The 17,970-nt window shown below is 40.8% G+C and overlaps 1 protein-coding gene, 1 long non-coding RNA gene and 1 pseudogene across 15 annotated transcripts in view; 1 reads left to right on the top strand and 2 right to left on the bottom strand.

The window, feature by feature from the left end:
• The window catches only part of LOC307193043, a 100,943-nt gene that overhangs the window by 72,610 nt on the left and 10,363 nt on the right, over positions 1 to 17,970 (top strand). The gene's annotated exons all lie outside the window — the stretch shown is intronic.
• LOC307193096 (sigma intracellular receptor 2-like) lies at positions 2,940 to 4,460 on the bottom strand (annotated as a pseudogene). Its single transcript has one exon. The product of its transcript is annotated as a sigma intracellular receptor 2-like (transcript).
• FKBP5 (FKBP prolyl isomerase 5) overlaps positions 10,340 to 17,970 on the bottom strand; it is a 102,307-nt gene continuing 94,676 nt past the window's right edge. For all 13 annotated transcript variants that reach the window (XM_079934469.1, XM_079934468.1, XM_079934467.1 and 10 more), the window contains 2 exons: positions 16,826 to 17,065; positions 10,340 to 16,092 (listed from right to left, as the gene is read on the bottom strand). In XM_079934469.1, coding sequence (XP_079790595.1) covers positions 15,985 to 16,092; positions 16,826 to 17,065 — 348 coding nt within the window. In that variant the 3' untranslated portion in view covers positions 10,340 to 15,984. The remainder of the gene's footprint in view (positions 16,093 to 16,825; positions 17,066 to 17,970) is intronic.

Raw genomic sequence — 17,970 nt, 5'->3', positions numbered from 1 at the left:
ACTCCCACTCCATCCCTCCCTTACCCCCTTTCCCCTTGGCAAGTACAGGTCTGTTCTCTATGTCTGTGAGTCTGTTTCTGTTTCCTAGGTAAGTTCATTTGTGTCATATTTTAGATTCCGCATATGAGTGATATTATATGGTATTTGTCTTTCTCTTTCTGACTTACTTCACTTAGTATGATAATCTCTAGTTACATTCATGTTGCTGCAAATGGCATTATTTCATTCTTCTTTTATGGCTGAGTAGTATTCCATTGTTCATAGGTACCTCATCTTCTTTATCCATTCCTCTGTCAATGGACATTTAGGTTATTTCCATGTCTTGGCTATCGTGAATAGTGCTGCTGTGAACATAGGGGTGTATGTATCTTTTTGAATTAGAGTTTTGTCCAGATATATGCCCAGGAGTGGGATTTCTGGATCATATGGCAACTCTATTTGTATTTTTTTTTTGAGGAACCTCCATCCTGTTCTCCATAATGGCTGCACCAACTTACATTCCCACCAACAGTGCAGGAGGGTTCCCTTTTCTCCACACCCTTTCCAGCATTTGTCATTTGGTCTTAAAATTTTAAGTCTCTAATCCATTTTGAGTTAATTTTTGTGAGTGGTATGAGATAGGGGTCTACTTTTATTCTTTTACGTGTGAATGTTCAATTTTCCCACCATCGTTGTATTGAAGAGACTGTCTTCTCCACTGAGTATTTTTGGCTCCCTTAATAAATACTAGTTGACTGTGTATGAATGGGTTTATTTTCTAATAAATAGGCTCTCAATTCTATTCCATTGGTATATGTGGCTGTTTTTATGCCAGCACCAAACTGTTTTGATGACTATAGCTTTATAATATAGCTTGAAATCAGGAATGATGCCTCCTGCTTTGTTTTTCTTGGTCAGGATGGTTTTGGCTCTTTGGGGTCTTTTGTGGTTCCATATAAAATTTAGAATTATTATTTCTACTTCTGTTAAAAAATGCCATTGGAATATTGATAGAGATTGCACTGAATAGTTGGCTTGGGTAGTATGGATGTTTTAACAGTATTAATTCTTCCAATCCAGAGGCATGGCATGCCTTTCCATTTATTTGTGTCTTCTTCAGTTTCTTTTATCAACGTCTTATAGTTTTCAGCATAGAGGTTTTTCATTTCCTTGCTTAAATTTATTCCCAAGTATTTATTGTTTTTGATGCTATTGTAAATGGGATTATTTTCTTGATTTCTTTTGCAGATAATTTGTTGTTAGGGTACTGAAACACCACTGATTTTTATTTATTTCTTTTTGGCTGTGTTGGGTCTTTGTTGCTGTGAGTGGGCTTTCTCTAGTTGCAGTGAGCAGGGGCTACTCTTCGCTGTGGTGTGCAGGCTTCGCACTGTGGTGGCTTCTCTTATTGTGGAACATGGGCTCTAGGAGTGCGGGCTTCAGTAGTTGTGGCACGTGGGTTCAGTAGTTGTGGCTCGCAGGCTCTAGAGCACAGTCTCAGTAGTTGTAGCACATAGGCTTAGCTGCTTTGAGGCATGTGGGATCTTCCCGGACCAGCTCGAACCCCTGTCCCCTGCACTGGCAGGTGGATTCTTAACCCCTGCACCACCAGCGAAGTCCCCACCACTGATTTCTTAATGTTAATCTTGTGTCGTGCAACTTTACTGACATTATTTCTTAGTTCTAACAGTTTTCTGGTGGAGTCTTCAGTGTTTTCTGTATATAAAATCATGTCGTCTACAAATAGAGACAATTTTATTTCTTCCTTTTCTTTTTTAAATAAATTGGGCATATTTTTTAAAGCTTTTTAAAAATTTTTTATTATATTTAATTTATTTTTGGCTGTGTTGGGTCTTCGCTGCTGTACATGGGCTTTCTCTAGTTGTGGTGAGCGGGGGCTACTCTTCATTGTGATGCACAGGCTTCTCATTGCGGTGGTTTCTGTTGCTGCGCAGCTCACGGGCTCTAGAGTGCAGGCTCAGTAGTTGTGGCACAAAGGCTTAGTTGCTCTGCGGCATGTGGGATCTTCCCGGAGCAGGGCTTGAACCCATGTCCCCTGCATTGGCAGGCAGCTCCTTAACCACTGTGCAACCAGGGAAGTCCCCCCACCCCCTTTTTTTTTTGGTCAGCACCTACTTTATTTTGAACAGACACAGGAGTCAGACGATCCTCCCAACAATCAGACCATTAGGGCTTGTAAGTAAAACAGGCAAAAATGGGAAACTAATAACCAGGACCAGCGTCTACCATTTTCCATGTGTTCACAAGTCTTTTTTTTTGTTTTTGAGTTGGCCTTGAGTATGAATTTAGAGAAAGCTAGCAGAATATCAAATACTAACGTGAAGAGACCCTATATGCACACACTGGACCTGTCATGCCCAGCTCCCCTCACCCGCTACCTTTGACTGAACAAGACAGGAAGGAATTATTAAACTATTAGGTAGGATGAAGTTATCCAGTAGGAGGCACACCTCCAGCTCAGGTTTGAGACACCAGATCTCAGAGTAAAGGAACTTACGTTAGGTGGTGTGTAAAAGGTAATAGAAGACTAAGGCTTGGAAAGAGGATAAACAAGGAGGCTTTAAAAAATCTCTTCTCCTGGATGACCTGTTTAAGACAGAAACAATACCCCTTCCAATTGGACCCATTTCTGACTGAAAGTCATGCCAAGGTTGAACCTTAAGGAAAACTAAGTTTAAACCTCTTACAGAATAGCTCACCCCCACGTAGGGGTGGGGACAAGAAAACAATTTTTAATGAATATTACAGAGGCATAACTTCAAACTTAAAAATGGCCTGAGACATCCCAGTGATATGCTGTAGAGAATCATGAGTCAAAGGGTTAGTCACATGTATACTGTGGGTCACATGACTCAGGAACATGCCAAGTAGGCCGTGTTGCTTGGAAGTTTATCTAGTTTCTGGTCTGGTCCTGCCTTTAGTAATCCTGCAGTGGCACTTGGGCACACAGTAAGGCCTTTGGCACCATTTCCCCATAACCTAGCCCACACCCCTCTGCTCATCCTCAGATGATTGGTCTGTTTGTGCCAGTACCCTTGGAAGGTGAGGGTTTGATGGGCCTCCTGCCAGTGTCTTGGTCGTGTGTGTCGCTGCTGGTGTGTTTCAAATACTACTGAAAACATGGGTTCTTAGCATTTTCCTGGTAATGGGTCCAACAGGAAACTGCCCTGTGGTCACCTCTCCACTGGACCCGGGGTTATTTTTCCTCATTTTTTCTTTCTTTTCTCCTCAGACTTGTGGTAGGGGTTCCACAACATGAAAAGCAGAAGTATGAGAGGGATGAGAAAGTAGGGGGTGTAGACAGATATAAGGAATAGTCGCTCGTGGAAAGTCTTAGGTCCTTGTCCTCTGAAACAACTGGCTTTGGAGAAATCCTCGAGTAGAAATGTGGAGAGGATTAGAATCAGAGTTGTCATGGTGTGAACCGAGTAGATGATTGCAGGGGTGTGGATCCACCTGCAGCCGTCTTTGAAGAAGGCATATGTTGCAGTGGGAAAGAAGAGCAGCTGAAACACAAGCTCCCAAAACAGGAAGGACTTAAACCACACCGGCGGGTTCTGTAGCAGGGGGTCTTTGAACTCCTCAGTCTACCACTGCTGCAGGTTTCTCAGTTCCACGGGGATCTCAGAGATCAGGCGGCAGCACCGCCTGCAGGTCCACGAGCAGGGTGAAGGGGATGTAGGAGAGGAATTAGAGACCCAGCAGCCACTCCAGGCCACGCCAGGCACCCAGAGGCCGCATCATCCATCAGTTGGGCAGAGCGGGAGCAGAGACTCTTTTTTTTTTTTATAGTTTCCAACCTCTTTCTTTCTTTCTTTCTTTCTTCCTTCCTTCCTTCCTTCCTTCCTTCCTTCCTTCCTATTCATTCATTCTGCTGTGCTGGGCCTTAGTTGCAGCATGCGGGATCTTTATTGCCGCACACAGGATCTTTAGTTGCACGTGCAGGATCTTTTAGTTGCGGCATGTGGGATCTTTTAGTTGTGGCATGCAAACTCTTAGTTGCGGCATGTGGGAATCTAGTTCCCTGACCAGGGATCGAACCCAGGCCCTCGGCATTGAGAGTGTGGAGTTTTAGCCACTGGGCCACCAGGGAAGTCCCCCTTTTTGATTCTGATGCCTTTTACTTATTTTTCTTGCCTAATTGCTCTGGATGGGACTTTCAATACTGTGTTGAGTAGGAGTGCTGAGGGTGGGCATCATTGTCTTGTTTGACAATGAGTTTGGGAATATTCCTACTTCTTTGATTTTTTAGAAGAGTTTGAGAGAATTGATGTTAATTTTTCTTTAAATGTTTGATAGAATTCACCAGTGAAGCCATCTGGTCCTGGGCCTTTCTTCATTGGGAGATTTTTGCTCACTGATTCAATCTCCTTGCTAGTAATTGATCTGCTCCAATTTCTTCCTGATTCAGCCTTGGTAGCTTGTATGTTTCTAGAAATTTATCCATTTATTCTAGGTTGTCCAATCTGCTGGCATATAATAGTTCATTGTGGTCTCTTATTTCTATAGAATTGGTAGTAATCTCCCCACTTTAATTTCTGATTTTACTAACTTGAGTCTTCTCTCTTTTTTAGTCTATCTAGCTAAAGTTATGCAAATTTCTTGATATTTTCAAAGAACTAACTTGTCAAAACATTGATTTTCTGTATTACGTTTCTATTCTCCATTTCATCCATATCTACTCATATCTTTATTATTTCGTTTCTTCTGCTACTTTTGCGTTTAGTTTGTTTTTTTTTCTAGTTACTTAAATTATAAAGTTAGGTTGTTGATTTGAGATCTTTCTTGGTTTTTAGTGTAAGTGTTTATAGCTAAAAAATTTCCCCTTAGGGAATTCCCTTGTGGTCCTGTGGTTAGGACTCAGCGCTTTCACTGCTGAGGGCCTGGTTCAATCCCTGGTCAGGGAACTAAGATCCCACAAGCTGTGTGGCATGACCAAAAAAAAAAATAATTCCCCTTAGTACCACTTTTGCTGTGTCTCGTAAGTTTTGGTATGCTGTGTTTTATTTTCATTTATCTTTAGGTATTTCTAATATCCCTTGTGATTTATTTTTTGACTCCTGTTTTTTAAAGTGTATTAATTTCCACAATTTTTTGTACTTTCCAGTTTTCTTTGTACTTGATTTCTAACTTCATCTTCACTCATCCCCCACCCTCTCCCCTCTGGCAAGCACCTTTTTATTTCTGTATCTATGATTCTGTTTCTGTTGTATTATATTTGTTCATCTGTTTTGTTTTCTAGATTCCACATGTAAATAAAACTGTACAATATTTGCCTTTCTCTGTCTGACTTATTTCACTTGGCATAATATCTCTAGGCCCATCCATATTGTTGTAGATGGCAAGATTTCAGTCTTTTTTATGGCTGATAAAATATTCCATACACACAGACCCCACATCTTCTTTATCCAGTTATCCATTTATAGACACTTAGGTTGCTCCATATCTTGGCAGTTGTAAATAATGTTGCAATGAACATAGGGGTGCACATGTGTCTTTTTGAATTATTGTTTTTATTTTCTTTGGAAAAATACCCAGAAGTGTAATTGCTGGATTGTATGTTAGTTCTACTTTTAATTTTTTGAGGAACCTCCATACTGTTTTCCATAGTGGCTGCACTAATTTACATTCCTGCCAACAGTGCACAAGGGTTCCCTTGTCTCCACATCCTCCAGTTTGATTGTGATTATTTTGCATGTAGCTGTCCAGTTTCCCAACAGCATTTATTGAAGAAGCTCTCTTTTCCCTATTGTATATTCTTGATTCCTTTGTCATAGATTAATTGCCCTTGTAAGTGTGGGTTCATCTGGGCTCTCTATTCTGTTCCACTGATCTATGTTTTTGTGCCATTACCATACTGTTTTGATTACTGTAGTAGCTCTTTGTAGTATAGTTTAAAATCAGGGAGCATAATACCTCCAGCTCTGTTATTCTTTCTCAAGATTGTTTTGGCCACTCAGGATCTTTTGTGTTTCCATACAAATTTTAGAATTATTTATTATACTTCTATGAAAATGCCATTGATATTTTGATAGGGATTGCATTGAATTTCTAGATTGCCTTAAGGAGTATCATCACTTTAACAATATTAATCCTTCCAGTCCATGAGCACAATATATCTTTTCCTTTAAAAATTTTTTTTAAACTTTTTTTTTTTTTTGTGATACGTGGGCCTCTCCCGTTGCGGAGCACAGGCTCTGGATGCGCAGGATCAGCGACCATGGCTCACGGGCCCAGCCGCTCTGTAGCATGTGGGATCCTCCCGGATCGGGGCACGAACCCGTGTCCCCTGCATCGGCAGGCAGACTCTCAACCACTGCGCCACCAGGGAAGCCCTTTTAAACTTTTTATTTTATATTGGAGTATAGTTGATTAACAGTGTTGTGGTAATTTCAGGTGTACAGCAAAGTGTTTCAGTTATACATGTATCTATTCTTTTTCAAATTCTTTTCGCATTTAAGTTGTTACATAATATTGAGCAGAGTTGCCTGTGTAATACAGTAGGTACTTGTTGGTTATCCATTTTAAATAAAGCAGTGTGTACATGTCAATCCCAAACTCCCTAACTCTCCCTTCCCCCCCACTCTTCCCCCCAGTAACCATAAGTTCCTTCTCTAAGTTTGTGAGTCTGTTTCTGTTTTGTATCATTTCTTTTTAGATTCTGCATATAACTGATATCATGTGGTATTTGTCTTTCTCTGTCTGACTTACTTCACTCAGTATGACAGCCTCTAGGTCCATCATGTTGCTGCAAATGGCATTATTTCATTCTTTTAATGGCTGAGTAACATTCCATTGTATATATGTACCACATCTTCTTTATCCGTTCCTCTGTCAATGGACATTTAGGTTGCTTCCGTTTCTTGGCTATTGTAAACAGTGCTGCAGTGAACATTGGGGTGCATATATCCTTTTGTACCATGTTTTTCTCCAGATATATGCCTAGGGGTGGGATTTCAGGGTCATATTGTAGCTCTGTTTTTAGTTTTTTAAGGAACCTCCATACTGTTCTCCATAGTGGCTGTACCAATTTACATTTCCACCAACAGTGTAGGAGGGCTCCCTTCTCTCCACACCCTCTCCAGCATTTATGGTTTATGTATTTTTTGATGATAGCCTTTTTAAAAAATTTATATATGTATTTATTTATATATGTATTTTTGTCTGCGTTGGGTCTTTGTTGCTGCATGCGGGCTTTTCTCTAGTTGCGGCGAGTGGGGGCTACTCTTCATTGCGGTGTGCAGGCTTCTCATTGTGGTGGCTTCTCTTGTTGCAGAGCACGGGCTCTAGGTGTGTGGGCTTCAGTAGTTGCAGCATGCAGGCTCAGTAGTTGTGGCTCATGGGCTCTAGAGTGCAGGCTCAGTAGTTGTGGTGCATGGGCCTAGTTTCTCCATGGCATGTGGGATCTTCCCTTACCAGGGCTCATACCTGTGTCCCCTGCATTGGCAGGCAGATTCTTAACCACTGTACCACCAGGGAAGTCCTGATGATAGCCATTTTGACTGGTGTGAGGTGATATCTCATTGTAGTTTTGATTTGCATTTCTCTAATAATTAGTGATATTGAATATCTTTTCACGTGTCTCTTGGCCATCTGTATGTCTTCTTTGAAGAAATGTCTATATAGGTCTTCTGTCCATTTTTTGATTGGGTTGTTTGTTTTGATAATATTAAGCCACATGTGCTGTTTGTAAATTTTGGAGACTAATCCCTTGTTGGTCACATCATTTGCAAATATTTTCTCCCATTCTCTTGGTTGTCTTTTCATTTTGTTTGTGGTTTCCTTTGCTGTGCAAAAACTTTTAAGTTATCTAGGTCCTATTTGTTTATTTTTGTTTTTATTTCCATTACTCTGGGAGACAGATCGAAAAAGATATTGCTGCAATTTATGTCAGAGAGTGTTCTGCCTATGGTTTTCTCTAAGAGTTTTATAGTATCCAGTCTCACATTTAGTTTTTTAATCCACTTTGAGCTTATTTTTGTGTATGGTGTTAAAGAATGTTCTAATTTCATTTTTTTTTTTTTACATGTAGCTGTCCAGTTTTCCCAGCACCATTTATTGAAGAGACTGTCTTTCCACCATTGTATAGTCTTGACTCCTTTGTTGTAGATTAATTGATCATAGGTGCATGGGTTTATTTCTGGGCTTTCTATCCTGTTCTGTTGATCTATATTTCTGTTTTTGTGTCAGCACCATACTGTTTTGATGACTATAGCTTTGTAGTATAGTCTGAAGCTAGGGAGCCTGATTCCTCCAGCTTTGTTTTTCGTTCTCAAGATGGCTTTGGCTATTCAGGGTCTTTTGTGTCTCCATACAAATTTTAAGATATTTTTGTTCTAATTCTGTGAAAAATGCCATTGGTAATTTGATAGGGTTTGCATTGAATCTGTAGATTGCCATGGGGTAGTATAGTCATTTTCACAATATTGATTCTTCCAATCCAAGATCATGGTATATCTTTCCATCTGTTTGTGTTGTCTTCAATTTCTTTCATCAGCATCTTATACTTTTCAGAGTATAGGTCTTTTGTCTCCTTAGGAAGGTTTATTCCTTGGTATTTTATTATTTTTAATGCTATGGTAAATGGGATTCTTTCTTGAATTTCTCTTTCTGATCTTTCGTTGTTAGTGTATAGAAATGCAACAGATTTCTGCATATTAATTTTGTAACCTGCAACTTTACCAAATTCATTGATGAGCTCTAGTAATTTTCTGGTAGTGTCTTCAGGATTTCCTATGCGTAGTATCATGTCATCTGCAAACAGTCAGTTTAACTTCTTCTTTTCCAATTTGAATTCCTTTTATTTCTTTTTCTTCTCTGGTTGCCATAGCTAGGACTTCCAAAACTATGTTGAATAAAAGTGGCGAAAGCGGACATCCTTGTCTTTTTCCTGATCTCAGGAGAAATGCTTTCAGCTTTTCACCATTGAGTATGATGTTAGCTGTTGGTTTGTCGTATATGGCGTTTATTATGTTGAGGTAGGTTCCCTCTCCACTTTCTGGAGAGTTTTTATCATAAATGAGTATTGAATTTTGTCAAAAGCTTTTTCTGCATCTATTGAGATGATCATATGGTTTTTATTCTTCAATTTGTTGATGTGGTGTATCACACTGATTGATTTGTGGATATTGGAAAATCCTTGCATCCCTGGGATAAATCCCATTTGATCATGGTGTATGATCCTTTAAATGAATTGTTGAATTTGGCTTGCTAATATATATGTATTTTTATAAATTTATTTTATTTATTTATTTATTTTGGCTGCGTTGGGTCTTCGTTGCTGCGCGTGGGCTTTCTCTAGTTGTGGTGAGCGGGAGCTACTGTTCATTGCAGTGTGCGGGCTTCTCATTGCAGTGGCTTCTCTTGTTGCGGAGCACAGGCTCTAGGCACATGGGCTTCAGTAGCTGTGGCACGTGGGCTCAGTAGTTGTGGCACACGGGCCCTAGAACACAGGCTTAGTAGTTGTGGCACATGGGCTTAGTTGCTCCACAGCATGTCGGATCTTCCTGGACCAGGGCTTGAACTCGTGTCCCCTGCATTGGCAGGCAGATTCTTAACCACTGAACCACCAGGGAAACCCCATCTTTGTCTTTTTGAAAGTATGATTATAATGTGTCTTGGTTTGGGTCTCTTTGAATCTTACTTGAAATTTGTTGAGCTTCTTGGATGTTTACATTTGTGTGTTTCACTAAACTTAGGAACTTTTCAGCCATTATGTCTTCTAATATTTTCTCTGCCCCTTTCTCTCCTTCTTCTGGAGTCTCATGATGTCCATTTGATGGTGTCCCACAGGTCCGTTAGGCTCTGTTCACTTTTTTCAATCTTTTTCCTTTTTGTTCTTCAGTCTCAATAATTTCACTGTCATATCCTAATGTTCATTAGTTTTTTCTTTTGCCTGCTCATATCTGCCTTTGAATACGCCTAGTGAATTTTTCATTGCAGTTATTGTGCTTTTCAGCTCCAGAATATTTTTGGTTTCTCTTTAGGTTTTTTAAATCTCTGATAGTTCCATTTTGTTTACACATTGTTTACTTGACTTTCTTCATATCTACCTTTAGTTCTTTGAGTATCTTTAAGACAGTTGTTTAAAAATTTTGGTAGTACATCTGTCATGAGGTCTTTTTCAGGGAAAGATTCTATTGAATTATTTTTTCCTTTGAGTGGGCCATACTTTCCTGTTTCTTTGTATGTCTTGTGATTTCTTTGTTGAACACTGGCATGTGAATCTAATAATGTGGTTTTAACTCTGGAAATTAGATTCTCCCTCATCCCAAGGGTTTTCTGAGTTTTTTTAATTTGTTATTTTTGTTTTTTGATTGTTGTAGGCTGCCTCTGTGCTGAATATTGGTCTGAGGTGTAAAGTTAACATCTTCTCAGGTCTTTTCTGAGGCTTTCCCTGAACATATATCGTCACTTTCTAATTTTCCCCATATAGGCAGTTGTTTTTGAATGTCCTAGTCTTTAATGTTTGGCTCCTGAAAGAGGAAAATGCAAAAAGTGAAGGCGGGGGGAGGGCAAAAGGCCACTGGTCCTTTAAATTCCCCTGCAAGTCACTTGAGCCCGAGATGGAGGGGCTTAAAATGATGGGGGAGTGGGGGAGATGAGACAGTGGCTTCCTGCCTCTTTACACTTCAGTAATCAAGCAGCAATCCTACTCAGAGGACAGATGCTTAATATTCAGGGGACAGAATCCTTTTTGCCCACCCTAGCTCCCACAAGCTGTGCCAGAAAACCTGCAGAGCTGCCTGCCATGTGGCTGGTGGTGGTGGATGGGTAGCTGCTATTGTACTAGCCGAAATTGACTAAAATTGCCTACAATATACCATCCATGCCTGGAAGTTGCAAGGTTTCAACAGACTCCAGAATTCCAAAATAGTTACATCAGACAGATTCTGCCAGTGTAGTTGTTGTCTAGGTGGGAGAGAGATTCCTGGTGCTTCCTATTCTTCCATCTCCCCAGAATCCTCCTCCACTTCACATATGATCTGTTGGGCTGATGAACTCTGAGTTAATAGTGGAAATAGATTTAAGATCAGTGTGGCCTGAAGACCACAGATCCATTTTGCAGTTATATCCCCTGCCCCAAGTCAAGTTGTTGCTGGTTCCCAATACATCAAGGACCAAAATCAGGTTGCCGGCATTGCTAGAAAAACCACGTGGTTCTGGCCTCCACATCTCAAGGCAAGTAACAGGAACGAAGGGCCACTGAAATAGAGATGTGAGGCTGCCTTATGAGAAAGGGAGGAAGCCAATTTATTGAGCATCTACTAAGTACTAGTTTGGGCATAGTGTACTAAATGCTGAGATGGTGATGAGTAAAGGAATGCATGAGTTCCTTGATCCCTCAGTGGGGGGTCATATGAGTTTATTGTTTTGGCTGGTGTCACCTTTAGGAAGACTTTGGTATCTGTAAAGGGCAAGGGTATGTGTGTGGGTTCACGTTTTTACACTGAAAAGATCAGAAGTTCTGTGTGGAAATGTGGTTGTAAGCAGACATCAAATCAGTTAGAGTAACTAGAATTAGCCATTGCCTCCCCCAATACTAGTCATTAGCTACTTATTCTGCCCACCTTATCTCCTCAGTCAGAAGCTTTTAAGGAGATAATTTCTTGCTGTAGGCAGTATGATTTGGCTTTAAAGTTATCTTATGAAAGCATATTATCCAAAGTAGACACAGGCTAGGAATATATTTAATGCCTCAAGAGAGGCTTAGACACTTGGGGGTATTTATGATGTGTCAACTAAGCCAGGTTTGAAATACATCTCCCAGAATTCCTTCCTTGTATAGTTTTAGGTTGGTAAGGACCACATGATCTTTTGTGAGATCCCAAAGGTAGAAACAGTGTAGCAGCCACATTCTTCTTATATCTGGAAATTCAGTGTAAAGAGGGTTTAAGTGTCTGGCACATAGTAAGAATTCAAATAGTAATGACCAGTAAGCCTGTGGCTGCAGGACAGCTTTTTCTATGCACTGTTCTTAGCAACTGGTACCTACCCTACCCTTGTCAATGCCTGGCAGATTACTGAAGATTTCACTACTTGCCCTTGGTTATGTTGAAAAGGTCTGGTCCCTCCAAACATGGGTACTGAAGTGTTTGCTGAAAATGAGCAGGCTGCAGAGGAAAACCTCTTGCCTTTTCTTTTCTGGCTCCAACCAGATTCCACGGTGGTGGGTGGTGAGGATCTAATATCTGGTTTGTTTTTTCTTTCCTCTAAACATTGAAATTCCTTAACTCAACCCAGAGCACGCTTTAAAAAGCAAAACATCCCTACCCTTTACATACTGGTTAATTCCCTGCATTTACTCCAAAGTAGACTATGAGGCCTATGGCTCTGTTGCCATTTCAGTTCCACCAAATGCTTGGGGATTTTAAGAAGCTATCAACATCTTATGCCATATGCCAAAAGTATCATGCTTTAGACTAGAAAAAGACTTATTTTGAAATTACAGAAGGGCATCAGGTGACTTGGATGACCACTTCACCCTTCTGGGTCCTCCTCATATCCTTGATTCTTCAGGCTCCTCAGGGAATCCCTGCTATATGGACTATGTTCCAGTCATCCCATCTGTAGGTAGCAGTTAGCTCCAACAGGTGCTGTCAGAGGTCTTCTTGGGAGCTACATTCAGTGATGTCCCCTTTCTTGCAATGTATCATGAAGGTCGCACATGTAGATTATGTTGAGATGAATTATATAAATAGCAGGGTCAAAATTATTGTGCCTTGTCTGTATAGTTTCCCTATCTCCCAAAGAAATGTCAGACAAGTAGGAGAGAAAAATCTGAAAGGAAGCACTGAGAGTTCCTTTCACGTACACTTTTGTCAGTCGTTGCTATTCAAACACGTAAGTAGTCAGTTGATGGAAATATACAGCTAGTTTGGGGAACTGTTTTTGGATTTTGATGAATCAGCTCAATTTAATGCTCTTTGTCACTAATGTTGGTGACAGTCCCTTGGAATACATTCTGATGCACCATGCTAAAAGAGGAGTCGAAGTGATGCCTTAAAGGCCAAATAACTATGGAGAAAACACTGATATTCCTCATGCTTTGGAGCAGGTGCAGGCTGCCTCGAATTACCCAGATCACAAATTTATAGTTAGGAAACTCTCTTCTTATCTTCAAGATCCCTAGCTAATCATTATTTGTTTAGAAAAAAACGTGCAAATAAAGGGAATTATTCCATTACCACATAATTTAGCAGCAAAGGGGGAAGAGTATAATTCAAATCCCAAGATGAAGCAAGGAATTCAAAGGGAATAAAAGGTGGCCAGAGCCTGTGTTAACCTGCCTGTAGGCCTTGGTGGTGCTATTGGGGTCGTAGTGCCCCCAGCCCCACAGCCCCCGCCTTTTGCACTGTGAATCAGAATTAACAAGCTACTTGAGGAAATACATGCTTAACGCAGAACATTGCCTGACATATGCTTACTTATATTTTACATATTTATTAAAGGGCACAATTAAACCTTTTCATTTCCCCAAATGAACCTACCTTACACTCAGTTAAAATGGCAGAATATCCACTGGTTAATGAAAAAACAAAATCTTCTTGTTTTTACAAAGATGCATAATTCCACTGCCTTTAGCCCAATGTTGATCTCAAGTTGTGCGTTAGAGCAAGGGGCAGGAGAATATTGTCTCTTGCCAAGTTTCTGAGGTCTCATTTCCTCAACTTGTCCCCCACCACAGTTTTTCAACCAAAACAACCTTTCTTGAAGACTATTTGAGCAAAACCAAGAATAATGAGAAATCACATCATCTGTTTTTCTTAATTTATTTAAGGAACACCATAAAAGTGCATCTGAATACTTTTTTTTAAAAAACCAATTTGTTTTTAATTCACCGTATGCTGCCTCACCACTCCAAATGCAGTCTAAGAGATGGTTCAAAGACATCTGCTGACTTCTAGACAAATTGTTTAAAATTATTGAATTTGATACAAGAATATGTGAAGTTTCTTTCTCTTGAGTGGTGATGGGCACCTCATAATCATTTGCTCCAAACCACTTGCCCAGCCTTCCCCTCTCTCTCCTCGCCTGTTCACATGACTCATAACAGACGAGACAGTGGGCTAAGATAATAATCTAATTTTTGGAACAGTTTTTGCTTGTTACCTGCAAAAATCTAACTGGACTTTTTAGGATCTAATTTTAACCTTAGCCTCACTGGAGTCATGCTCTAGTCAACAGAGCTACAAATACTAAACAGTTAAGTGGATAAGCAAAATCAACTTTTGCTTTTATATTCCCTAGGTGAGATTTCTTTAAAAAAAGAAATAACTCATGAAAAAAGACTAATGTGTAAATGAGAAATTAAAAGGATTTTAGTTATCATTAAGGGAGAAACAATTCCATTTGTTCCATGGAGACAAAAACTGATATAAAAGGAAATGACTTTAGGTTTTAACATGGGACCTAACCTAACAATAAGTGTTTTGTTAAAACCACTATAAAAATAAAAATTAATCTAAAATACAATTGCCAGTGTTCTTTAGGATTTAAAAAAGTGAGATGTTCCAGGTTGAAGCAAATATTTTCTTGGGTTGCCAAATGCATTCCCATGAGTGTTTCTTATTTCTTAGGCTGTGGGACCAGAAAGCCATGCTTAATCTCGCTTACCCGTAAGGACTAAAATTCAACTACATGTACATATTTAAGACTTGCCCTAATTCAATGCCCAAGTACTGGAGATTTTAGGCTAGATGTACCTGCATGGGAAGCTGTTTTTCAACTCTTTTTCACAACTCACACCAGAACAAAGCAGCTATCAGCGCAGGAAAAGAAAGCTACTATATGTCAAACCTGAAAGGAAAATGCTTAACGTAGAAGAGCGATGACTTTTTTCAACCCCACAGATTTTGTTTTTAAAAATTAAGCTACTTAATAGTAAAAAGTCAAAAAATTTTTTTTAACATGATAGAGGAGAGAGTAAATAAACTTCCATAAATCAGTATACATGTGTTTATGAGACAGCAATTTTAAAAAGACAACAAAAAGGCTGCATGGATCCTAGACAGATATGTAAATAAACTCACTCACTCCAGATATTATAAGAAGCAGCCTGAAATTCTTGATAGCAAGGGTTAGAATGGAAGTAAGAAACTGAATGGTAGCAACGCGAGCAGGCAGTACTGGATTCAACATTCTTTCCTAAAAGGATAGAGGAGGGAAGAAAAAGCACAATTCTGATAGTTCTATTCACATTTCAGCATCTCAGAACTTCATCCAAAACAGGGAAAGCTAATCCAGAAATTCCCTCTGCTCATTAGCATTGAGTATTTCAGGAATGACAGGGCTCCTCCTCCGGGGGGACAGGCTGGCGGGGCAGAAGCCTGCTCTCACAAGGAGGCTGCTTTACTAAGGAGGGGGTCTGGGAGGCAGCCAAGTCAGCAAGCGAGAGGCCTCTGAGATTCTGGCTTCCAGGTCGGTGATGCTGCTGGGGATCTGAGGGGGGACCCGGCCCCTCTCCTTTGGGTTCTGTTGGTTAAAAATGCAACAGCATGCATTCACAGCACTTCAGTCATTTGAAAAACAAAACCTCCCCCAACTCTCCCCTGCCCAACTGTAGGAAAGAAGAAACTCATTAAGCATTTATTTCTAGGTTTCTGCAGTGCTATTAAAGTTCAGTCAAATGGAAAACCTAACAGCCAGCCCCCAATTGTTAGGCTGATCTCAAGAGACCCTGAACTGGATATTGCAAGTTGACATAAACTGAAATGAGCTGGACTTAAGCTGTTGGCTCAATCTCTCCACACCAACAGTCACTGCTTTGTTCCACCTGGAGTGGTCCCATGCCACCCCCTCGATGAGAGCTCTGGGCAGCAGCAGGGTGGTGGTTTTTTGGGAAGCTACTGGTTTTGCCATTTGCTTCCAGAATCACATAGACTATAACAAACTTTACATTAAACACTGTTTAGTCCTGAGTTGGGTGAAAGCCCATGGAGGAGGGGCCGAGTTCCTTAGGACTCTTCCCTCCTTGGCGTGGTGTCATACATGGCCTTCGGCTTTCTCCTCTTCCATCGACTGACTTGCTGTTTCTTTTTCATTGGTGACCCCTTCTAAAGTCTTCTTGCCCATTGCTTTACTGGCCTCTTCCTGTGGAAGAAGTAAATCAAGAGGATTAGAGGAAAAAAGAAATGAAATGTCCAATTACTTCCTGGCTCCTCCAGACTGTCAGGTCGAACACAAGAGGGCATTACCGTGACTTTATTTAGATTGTGCAGCTGTGTGTCATGGCTCTGCTGCCATAGTTAGAGTGAGGGCTTTCACTTTTCTTTCGTTAAAGTGACCAGCTTGCCACAGGGACAGCTGTTTAACAGTCAAGTCCACATGACAAGGGGGTTTGAGCCGGACGGTCAGCGCAGGACCAGAATACAACTTTGCTGCAGGCGAGGCTGACTGCTCCTATCCCATTCGCTAGGTTGGCTCCCGAGCCTCAAAGTAAAGGGCATGATGGCGGGGCTTCCCCATCAGAGCCCATTTCCCAGGAAAATCGAAGTCTCAACAAGCAAGTGTTGTTTGTTTTTTTTTTTTAAATAATAAAAGCCTTAGTACATTTCTAGGGAATTAATTTCCCTCTTCTCTTGCATGCACATGCCAGGGCCTCACAACTATGTGCCTTTGGGGAACAGAATAGTGGAACAGCTCTACTCTATTTCTGGATGCAAACCAGCCTCAATCAGATCTGAAATCATTTTCCCTATTCTTGTGCCTCTTAGGTTGTCTTCCTGTGCCCGTGTCCTATGCTGAACCTTCTTAGAACAAAAGTCAAAGGGGCAAGGTCAGTCAGTTCATGATCTACCTGAAGGCAAGTGGGTTCTGCACATACCTTTGCATCCTGCTCTGCAAACTTCTTGAACATGTTGGCATATATCCTGCGGTCCCGCTCATTGTGCTCCTTAGCCTTTTTCTGGCACATGGAGATCTGCAGTCTCGCGGCCTTATTCTGGGGGTTTACTTCCAGCACTTTCTCAAAGTCGCCCTTGGCTGACTCAAACTCATTCATGAGCAGCTGGGCTTCACCCCTCCTGTACAAGCCCTTCTCATTGGCACTGTCCAGTCCAAGGGCCTAGGGACAGATGGTCTATGTTTTAGAAAGGATGCATGTACCTTGTGGGAATTTGGAGAGAAAGGTCTCTGGCCAAGGGAACTGGAAAAGGCATATTGAAAAGATCAGGCTCAAGGTAGTTATATACTACTGATCAAAATATCCAAATTAATTTCTATATTTAATGCAATTTCTATAAAGGTTCCCAGGGGACTTGGGAGGAGGACTTTTGAAAAGTTCATATAAAGTCCAGTGGAAGAAGTAAATGACTAAGAATGGCAGAGAAAATTCTGGAAACACAAAAATAATGAGGGGACTTGACCTACCAGAGAAAAAGATATACTATTCAACTATTGAAACTATTAAAACTACTATTAAAACAGTGGTAAGTACTCCACAGACAAAGAGGTCAGTGGAAGAGAACAAGGCATTCAGAAACAGACTCATGTGTATGTATACAAAAAGATTTAATAATCACAAAGATGGTAATGTAAATCGTGTAGGGAAAGGATTAACTTTCCAATAAATGGGGCCAAGGCAGTGACTATCCATGTAGAAAATAAGTTAGATTCTTACCTCGTATCATAAACACACAAATTCTAGACCAACTAGATGCAAAAGACCCCCCCATAAAATATAATAGGGTTATTTATTTATTTTTTTTAAAGTAAACCTAGTTGGAGTAGGTTTTTTTTGGTGATACGTGGGCCTCTCACTGTTGTGGCCTCTCCCGTTGCGGAGCACAGGCTCCAGACGCGCAGGCTCAGCAGCCATGGCTCACGGGCCCAGCCGCTCCGCGGCATGTGGGATCTTCCCGGACCGGGGCACGAACCCGTGTCCCCTGCATCGGCAGGCGGACTCTCAACCACTGCACCACCAGGGAAGCCCTGGAGTACGTTTTTAAAGTACTGAACAAGGTTATTTTT

Source organism: Stenella coeruleoalba (assembly GCF_951394435.1).
Source record: "Stenella coeruleoalba genome assembly, chromosome: 10".
NCBI classification, from domain to species: domain Eukaryota; kingdom Metazoa; phylum Chordata; class Mammalia; order Artiodactyla; family Delphinidae; genus Stenella; species Stenella coeruleoalba.
This window is presented reverse-complemented; position numbering and strand designations above follow the sequence as displayed.